Below are 10,162 nucleotides of genomic sequence, written 5' to 3'. Positions count from 1 at the left end.
ATGGAAACAAGGAAGCACCTGTGTTCCCTGGCCCGCATGGTCCTACCAGGCCTGGGCTTCGCCTTCATCTCCGTAGGGGCCTATCTGGTCTCTCTAAGAGACCAATACAACTACACCCCAAGGGTGATCTTGGCCTACGTCCTCATCGCCTGTGGCTTCCTGTCCCTGCTCTCCGGGGTCTTCTGGACCATGTGCCACGGGATGAAGAGCAAGAGGTTCCTGCAGAGGGAGAGGAGCCGGCACCACCACCACAACGCTGCCCACATTGATGTCTACACCATCGACAGGTAACAGAACGCTCTTACCTTGTTTTTATGTTTCACTTCAGGCGGCACACTCAAGGCAGGTGACATGGTCATTACAGCCACTTCTGTGATGGAAATTTGAAGTAGGGGAATTTGAGGAAGGAAATATTATGTGTTAACTAGTACTGTACGGTTTTAGGACAGACGAGCGCGAGAAGTTATATCGAACGTGCGTTGATACGATCGATCTCACCGATCAAAACGGCCATGAAATTCAGAATAATATCAACAAAGAAGCTCTCACAGGCTAATAGCATGAGACTGCAGAATGCACTGTTTCTACTGAGATTACATCACCGCATGACCTCATGCATTACATGACCTCTAAACAATGTCCCCTCTCCCTTTCCAGACCTAGCTTCTACCCTCCCTCCTATGACGAATCCCAGCAGAGCAATGCCTCCCCGTGCCCTGTCACCGTGGTCATGGTCAACGAAGAGAGGCTCCGGTTCAACCTAGCCCCTCCCCTCTACACCCGGGACAGCTCCGAGGCGCCGGATGACACATTCAGCCACGAGGAACCCCCTCCATACACTCCGACCATCCACAGTGAGGAGGCGGAGGAAGTTGCCCCATAGACACTGAACTGAGGACAGTTTTGCGGTTCAAACGGTAATGGTTAAGGTCGAGGGGTAAGCTGACGCTAGATCTGCACCCTGAGGGTAACTTGTATCCTGGGCGATGGGGACCCATGTAGGCTCCCGGGCTGGACTTGGTTCTGGTTCAACCATTGGACGACCAGCAGGTGATGGACAGTTTTGGATGTGATGACATCACTATTGTGTACTGTGTCAATGTCTACAATCCTGACCGTTCAACCTCTAACCTCTGACCCCCCAAGAGAAGTGTGAGTACAATGACAAGTCAGGGTCAGTGAAAGGGCAGTCCCATGCCTTGTGTGGACATGGGAAGCAGGTGTTGCTCCTGACTTCATGGTTGCCTGGTTTAGAAAATGACATGCAAAATACATATACAGTACGTGAAACAATAACACAGGCATGTTAGGAATGAGGTTGTTGTGAACTGCAGCGAGCTACTGAACAGTGAGACTGAGCAGAGTTGTGGTCTCATGTTTGTATTTAACCTTCATTTTAACATGGATTATGAGGGAGCCTTGTTTACACAACTGACAACAATTACAGAAATAAAACATTACAAAACACAATCAGGAAAAACAAAGAGGTCCTTGATCAAAATGCTGCTGAGCTGTCAACAGAAAGCCCAACTCCAAATCAAAAATATAAATAAAAAAAATATCTGGGCTGTAGGAGTTAGCAAATCTCAGGTATAGCTGTACTGAACCAGTGATGAATGCACTTGATTGCTGAACCAGTTGCTCTGGATAAGAGCATCTGCTGAATGACGGAAATTCTGCTGAAATGTAAATGTAATGGGAGAGCAAGACAACTAGTCTGAGAAGACTAGGACCGAGAGGACAGAGACTACAGAAATCATTCTCTCTATGAATTTGAATTTTGCACTTTACAAATGACAATACAAAATTGCTTGTTCATGCTTGCTGTTGATGTGAAGGTTGTGTTGGTATCTGTTTACAATGATGACCACTGTATGCGTCAGGTTAAGCAAATCTATCCTTAGTCATCAAAGCTGCTTTTGGTTTTATCTGTCTAAGAATACTGTGCCACTGAGATAATGTTGATGATGCTATTTTAGTTCAACTACTTGAATGGCTTGAGAGTTACTTGTATTACTGGAGAGTTTATGCGTTCAAAAAGCCTCCTTTTGTAAGTAAACTGTATTCATGGAAATAAAGGAGCTGTTTTGTGTCAAACTGATTTTCTGTGTATCTGTGACAACTGAAAAGCAAAGTGTCCGATACTTTTTCCACATTTATGGATGTTTCATAAGAATAAAACTTGTCAATAAAACAGAGGTTAAAAGCAGGTCTCTGGAGCACATAACAAGCTTGGGGGGGAGGGGGGAGGGGGGAGGGGGTAAGGGGTCAAGGACACACACACCCACACACACACACACACACACAGAGATCATACCACCATGATTACAAAATCACCCACAGTTCCCCATTGGCTCATTCAACCCTTTCCACCCCTCCTCCTCTGCAACTCTTACATTTTACATTTACATTTACATTCATGGCATTTAGCAGACGCCTTTATCCAAAGCGACTTACAGCAAATACATTTGTTTAAGTAAGTGAATCATCTATCCATCAGTCATCATAAGATAAAGTAATCAAAGCTCAGACCAGGGGCCATTGGCAGTCACAATGATAGAAGAAGATTATTATTATTATTAGTTTTTTAGTTTTTAACAGGAGAAAAACTTGTACAGGGGGGTAGTGGGGGTGAAGAGGTCTCTAGGGTTAGGGTTAGGGTTAGTATAGGGGGGTAGTGGGGGTGAAGAGGTCTCTAGGGTTAGGGTTAGTACAGGGGGGTAGTGGGGGTGAAGAGGTCTTTAGGAGGGAACGCTTCCCCAGGTCGTAACTACGTGAGCATGTGTTCTCAATCAACGCCAATCCAGGCCTGAAGGGGTTAATAGCCTAATGACTGTTGTTTAGTGTCCACAGACGAATGAAGTGTCCAGAGTGCAAGAAAAGGAACAGGGCTATCAGTGCCTTTACAAGCTTATGTCTGTCTGTATCCTTGAGGAAACACACAGGTCTGGACTCTAATTTTAATGACTGCAATAAGGCCCTTTATGGAGCACAATAATCACCCACACACTCCCTCCTTGTTATCGCCACACACACAACCTCTGCACAGTCGGGAAACAAAGTGGTGTACAGTGTATTTGGATGACGCTGACGAAGGCTCAGGCCGAAACGCTTGTCTACCTCTGAATGAAATAGACACTCAAAAGAAACCCGACTGTAGATCTCTTTTTTTGAGTGCGGACCAGCTACATCATTTTAGAGTCCTGTTAGTTCTTTTTGGTCGACGCACCTGTTCTGAGCACAGTGGTCACAGAAATGTTCACCGTGCGTGCATTTGAACAGGTGCGTCTCAGGCATTTATTTGCATGTATAGAAATATATGCCATTTAGCTGACGCTTTTATCCAAAGCGACTTACGCTGCAGTGAGTGCGTCCATTTCAGTATGTATGGTCCCAGCAGGAATCAGGAGGTGTAACACTACTTTACCCGCCAACAGAAGAGCAAAAGACGATTCTGCAAAAATAATCACTCACAGGAGATCACACACAAAAGATAGAGTTTATTTGGAATAATAATAATAAAAAAAAAGAAGAAAGAAATTAAATACAGCTATGGCTGATTCAGATCACAAAGCGCATAAACAGGCTATATAATAAAAGCAACAACAACAACAAAAACTAACTATGAGTGGTATCCCCTTTGGAATAGGTAGCCTACTTCTTGACCTGTGCGACAATTCAACGGACAACATCGTATCGCTGTGAAGCCTGTGTGAAAACAACCTCCCGTCAGGGGGAGGAACCTACTGTGAGCAGTGGTTTAGCGTCTTGCTAAGGCAGTTTGGTATTTCACATCGGCTGTAACTGGGTAGCCTATCTAAGAGTAGTAAAATGGCCATGGTCGGGGCTACTGAAAGCTACCAACTGCGCTTCACAGATCAAGATATGCGTTATCTCGATGGCGTATCTGCCAAATCCAACCTATATCTGAAATTCAATTGTGTGTTGAATGATCTGATCTTAATCTGATAACACAGATGTGGCGCGATGTCAGCCATGTTTTGTGCATTTACGTGATTGTATTGGATGGCTATGGCGTTTGATAACTCAAGGTTGGAGTGACAAACATACTGAAAGCATGGGTGTGTGAATGTGTGTGTGTGCATGGCGTAAGTTCCTAACAGGTGACTCGGCGTAAAATGATGCTATGTAGAAAATATGGTGTATCAAAAAAACTGGACTCTACTCCCTTTATCTCTGTCAGTAGGACAATCTTACAATCAAATAAGGCAGGAGCACACACACACACACACACACACACACACACACACACAAACACAGAAAAACACACACACAAACACACACAAAAGGCCCAGGCTCTAGTAGCTTCCATCAGAAAATACTCTTTTCACAATAGTTCTTGTAACCAGATGGTTGCAGTAATCAAAGCCTCATATCAATTCATGTGATATTACATTCTGATTACTGAGAGAGGGAGAGGGAGAGGAAGAGGAGACACAGAGAGAGGGAGAGGAGAAACAGAGAGAGGGAGAGGAGAAACAGAGAGAAGAAGAGGAGAAACAGAGAGAGGGAGAGGAAGAGGGAGAAGAGAAACAGAGAGAGGAAGAGGAGAAACAGAGAGAGGAAGAGGAGAAACAGAGAGGAAGAGGGAGAGGAGAAACAGAGAGAGGAAGAGGGAGAGGAGAACCAGAGAGAGGAAGAGGAGAAACAGAGAGAGGAAGAGGAGAAACAGAGAGAGGGAGAGGAGAAACAGAGAGAGGGAGAGGAGAAACAGAGAGAGGAAGAGGAGAAACAGAGAGAGGGACAGCCAAAGGCAGGGTGAGGCACTGTGGGATAGGACATGGAAGTGATTTGACACCCGATGTGTGTGTGTGTGTCTGTACTTCATATGTGTGTGTGTGTGTGTGTGTGTGTCTGTACTTCATATGTGTGTGTGTGTGTGTGTGTATGTCTGTGTGTGTGTGTGTGTGTGTATCTGCGTCTGTGTGTGTGTGTGTGTGTGTATCTGCGTCTGTGTGTGTGTGTGTGTGTGTATTTGCGTCTGTGTGTGTGTGTGTGTGTGTGTGTGTATGTTGCCAGTCAGACAGAGCTCAGGTGATGACACTGGGCCCGCGGCGTCCTGTTCTCTCATGGACATCAGAGATCTTCAGGGCAATGGCAATCAGGGGCCCCAACACCGCCTGTGGAACAGACAGACACACATTTGAGTATTTTCATTATATGCCAAAACGTACAGTATGTCTTTTCTTCTGCTTTGCCAATACATATGTAGTCAGTTACTGATTTCATACCAACAAAGCACAACTGCATTGAAGAGAGAGCCCTAAAAAAATAAACACATTACTCCCAGATGGACACACACACACACACACACACACACACACACACACACACACACACACACACACACACACACACACACACACACCAATCCCTCCTATTCTAAAGTATCCAGTTCATTTAAGACTTCAGGGAAGTTCACGTGAAGACTTCAGGGAACTTCATTCATAATGACAGTCCTATAAAAAGCTTTTACTGTCACACACATGATGACAATGCAGCGCTGCTTGAAAGTATGTGAACCCCTTGTGCAATTATAGATCTTTTTAGTTTTTACCATGAAATCTTTATTTAATCAGAACCGGTCTTTTTTATCTGACATAACAGGTTTATATTTACCAATTACATATGTTGGTTTAGAGGAAATCGTGAGTGTAGTAGACAAACTAAATTATAAAGAAATTAGTGCAGGTGCAAAAATAACCCCATGTTGCATTGGTTAAATCAAGTAGGTAAGTAGAATCAGGTGGGTAAATAATTGGGTACCAAATGAACCAATCAAAGGAGAGATCTTTAGGAAAGAGTTTGGGTGGGACTCTGATAAATAGAGATAAGAAACCTGGTCAGTTTTGTGTTACCCATACAGGTGAATGCAAAACACACCATGCCGAGAGGAAAGGAGATCTCAGAGGACATCAGGAAGAGGGTAGTGAGAGCACGTCAGTCTGGGGAAGGCTATAAAATCATCTCAACAAGATTTGAGCTCCATCAGTTCACTGTGAGGCAAATCATTTACAAATGAAGAGCATTTAACATGACAGCAACTCAGCCTAGAAGTGGATGCCCTTCCAAAATATTCGCAAGAGCCACAAGAAAAATAATAAATCAAGTAAAAGACAACCCAAACATAACATCTACAGATTTACAGACCTCCCTTGCTGCATCTCAGGTAACTGTGCATGCTTCAACAATATGAAGAACACTGAATCGAAATGGAATTCATGGGTGGGTTGCTAGGAAGAAGCCTCTGCTGTCAAAAAAGAACCAAACTGCCCGTCTTAACTTTGTCAGAGACCACCTAGACAAGCCTGAAAGTTTCTGGTAGTCCATCCATCCTTTTTGGTCATAATCCACTAAGTTTGGCGAAAACTCAACACTGCCTTCCACCAAAAGAACAGCCAAGCATGGTGGTGGGAATGTCAAGATCTGGGGCTGCTTTTCCTCCTCTGGACCTGGATGACTCCACATCATTAAGGGAACCATGAATTCTGAGGTATACCGGGAGATTCTTGAACAGAACGTCAAGTCATCAGTCAAGGAGCTGAAGCTGGGCTGAAAATGGATCTTCTAACAAGACAACGACCCAAAGCATTCAAGCAGATCTACCAAAGAATGGCTCAGGAGAAGGAAGATTTCTGTTTTGGATTGGCCAAGTCAAAGTTCTGCCCTAAATCCAATTGAGATGCTGTAGCAGGATCTGAAGCGGGCAGTTCATGCCAGACACCCCTCAAACCTCACTCAATTGGCTGAGTTCTGTAAGGAGTGGGCAAAAATCCCTCAAAACAGATGTCAGAGACTGATTAGTGGCTATACGAGACGTTTACTCCAAGTTATCGCTGCTAATGGAGGTGCCACAAGCTACTGACTGAACAGGTTCACATATTTTTGTACACATGGAATCTGAGTTTTTGTTAAACAAACCACGTTAAACAAACAATGAAAATATATCATATTTTTTTTGTTTGTGTCCTTTATTCGGAATGTCTTTATTACGAACTGTACAGGACATGGTTCAGAAGGAGGAGCAGTCTAAATAGAGCTGTATCATAGCCACGTCCAAGTGGATCGGGAAGCCATTGAGAAGGCATTAGCCTACTTTAACACAGCCCACCAGGAAACAGATGATTCATTAAGACCGTATTATCACAGCATGGTCATAAAACCACCTGAATCTAATGAAGAGATTAGCCAAGTAAACAAACACGTGTCAGAATCTGTCTGTGTCCCTCAGGTACCTACAGTTAGAATCAATTAGCCGTAGAATAACTTTATTTATATTCATTTGTGGTGCATCCGTTTATATGCTGTTAGGTACATACGTGCATATTTAAATATTAAGTTGTTTTTTCTGCTAATGTTACTTACAATTGCATTACATCCAGAATGGCATTGCATTCACAAACTGTGTACAGCCTAACCCTTGTTCAAGGCAACAACACTGACCCCATGAAAGCTTTTGTAGGTTGGTGTGGTGCAGCCATTAACCTGTAGTAACCTCTGGTTGCTGTGAACAGGCACACACACACTAACCACACATTTTCAAAACGATGGTGTGAGGAAACTGCCAATGGTGGAGCAGGGTTTTCTAGCTCAGCTGTGAGTTGTTTGTGACTAGAATGTTTGCATGGAGGTCTATTGACTGATTTTATTACCTGCTATCAATTATGTATTGGTCAAGGATTGGGTTTAGTAGAAATCATCGCTATCTGAAGGACATAGAACGTTCATAAACGCCTTTAATGTTTGATTAGATCATCTGGTAAGGGTGGACACACCTAAATAACTGAACCGCCCAATCAGAACAGCAGCTTAATAGTAGCAGGGTTTTTTTTACAGCACCAGGTCGTGGTTAAAGTACAGTACATGACTACCAGTCCCTGTACTCTCAACCATACCAGCAGAAGCACACACTCACTCCAAAGTCAACAGGCAAAATAACTTGTGTCAAGTCATGTGTTGGTCATACACCATGGTCTCAGGCAGTCAGCTGAGCACAGAGCAGTGTACTAAACATTGCAGATAGAAATGTCTTACTAGAGGCTTGTGTGTTCTACATGATCTATATTTCTATGTCAACATTCCGTTCCGGGCTCTGCAGGCTGAACGTCGAGGGTGTGTCAGAGGATGTTATTCTATTGTTGGACCGTGATGCCTACTATGACCCGTGTGTGAAGACAGGTGGTAATGAGAGATGTCCGCTCATCTCCAACAATAGAACCATGCAACCATCAGGGGGCTAAGTGATGCCTGTTAAAAACAGCCTCCTCTGAGGAGCGATGGGCGAGAAAATGCTGTGTGCGTGTGTGTGTGTGTGTGTGTGTGTGTGCGTGCGTGCGTGCGTGTGTCTGTGTGTGCATTTGTGCGTTGTGTGCGTCTGTGTTTTGTGTGCATATGTGTGTGTGCATATGTGTGTGTGTGTGTGTGTGTGTGTGTGTGTGTGTGTGTGTGTGCATATGTGTGTGTGTGTGTGTGTGTGTGTGTGTGTGTGTGTGTTTTGTGTGTGTATGTGTGCCGCCGCCTCTACGTGGATGCAGCAGTCGCGCTACTCGGTCACGGCTTTTCACTGTCCTGGCGTCCTGTTGTTGCCAATGCTGTTGTACTGTTAAGTTACTGTAACTGTAAAGTTACTGGTTTATGGTCCTGGGGACCTTAAGGAAGACAATATCCTCTAACGTTAAATACTGTTACTAATTCATTGAAGCTCAATAAAGCACTGGCATGGGACGTTTTTACACAGGGGTTGTCTGAGGTTCACACAGATAAACCAAATGACAGGGAATTGGCTGAAGGAAATATGTGGGAGTAATATAAGTTATATTCCCAGCACTTTGATGACAGACACACAGAGAAACACACTTTGAGACATGCCCATGCCCGCGTGCGCGCACGCATTCTCACACACACACGCACGCGCCGCGCACGCACACACACACCCACACACACACACACACACACACACACACACACGCACACACACACACACACTAAAGAGTAATCCCCTTACCTGAGTCTCTTTGTCATGTTTCTCTGGGTCTTTCTCGAAGCTCTCTGCGTAGATACGGACGGTGGCCCCCGCCCCTCCCCCACTCCCACTCAGACGGAAGACCAGGCGGGACGCGTCGGTGAAGACGATCCGCAGACCCTGCAGACAGACAGACAGACAGACAGACCGACAGACAGGCAGGCAGACAGACAGACAGACAGGCAGGCAGACAGACAGAGAGAGAGAGAGAGAGAGATACACAGACAGACAGACAGACAGAGAGAGAGATACACAGACGGACAGACAGACAGACAGACAGACAGACAGACAAGAAGGGTGGACAGACACCATCCATTATTAATTATCAACAAGGTTTAAATGACGGGGGTGCTAAGTGTAAACAGCAAACAGAGCGTTTCAGGACAATTCAGTGGGTTTAAAGAGAAAACACAGAACAGAGCACGTCATGATAATGGATCATGGCAGAAAATAACTTGCATCCATCTACCACTAGGTGTCAATGTCGTCATGTGTAGTCCATCTCTCATTACCACTGTCTTCTCATGCACCAGGTCTGTCACCAGCCCACACACACAGTGTGTGTGTGTGTGTGTGTGTGTGTGTGTGTGTGTGTGTGTGTGTGTGTGTGTGTGTGTGTGTGTGTGTGTGTGTGTGTCGGCTGGTGACAGACCTGGGGCATGTGAAGACAGTGGTAATGAGAGATGTCCGCTCATCTCTAACAATAGAACCATGCAACCATCAGGAAGCTAAGTAATGCCTGTTAAAAACAGCCTCCTCTGAGGAGCGAAGGGCAAGACAATGTGTGTGTGTGTGTGTGTGTGTGTGTGTGTGTGTGTGCGCGCGTATGTGTGTGTATCCTCTACGTGGATGCAGCAGTGGCGCTACTCGGTCACGGCTTTTCACTGTCTTGGCGTCCCGCTGGTGGAACGAGCTTCCCACTGCTGTCAGGACTGCAGAGTCACTACCTATCTTCCGCCGTAGATTGAAGACCCATCTCTTCAGGCTACATCTTAACTGTCCCTCCTAAAGACCTCTTCATCCCCACTACCCCCCTGTATAGTTTCTTACTGTTAATAAATTACTAAATAAATAAATCATAGATTATAAATTCAATCATAGATTACTTTTTCTTGTGAT

General features: G+C 44.8%; 2 protein-coding genes across 2 annotated transcripts in view; one reads left to right on the top strand and one right to left on the bottom strand.

Moving 5' to 3' along the window:
* LOC310807499 (transmembrane protein 252-like) lies at positions 1-883 on the top strand (the record flags this gene model as incomplete). Its single annotated transcript, XM_083673996.1, has 2 exons — positions 1-287; positions 658-883. 2 exons carry the CDS (start codon positions 1-3, stop codon positions 881-883), a joined length of 513 nt encoding a protein of 170 aa, XP_083530122.1.
* A 4,115-nt stretch (positions 884-4,998) lies between these two features.
* The window catches only part of pgm5 (phosphoglucomutase 5), a gene marked incomplete at its 5' end in the record, with an annotated part of 21,257 nt that continues 16,093 nt past the window's right edge, over positions 4,999-10,162 (bottom strand). Inside the window, 2 exons of the mRNA XM_083673995.1 lie at positions 4,999-5,141; positions 9,026-9,163. Coding sequence (XP_083530121.1) covers positions 5,052-5,141; positions 9,026-9,163 — 228 coding nt within the window. The 3' untranslated portion in view covers positions 4,999-5,051. The remainder of the gene's footprint in view (positions 5,142-9,025; positions 9,164-10,162) is intronic.

Source organism: Argentina silus (assembly GCF_951799395.1).
Source record: "Argentina silus genome assembly, chromosome: 7".
Taxonomy (NCBI): Eukaryota; Metazoa; Chordata; class Actinopteri; order Argentiniformes; family Argentinidae; genus Argentina; species Argentina silus.
This window is presented reverse-complemented; position numbering and strand designations above follow the sequence as displayed.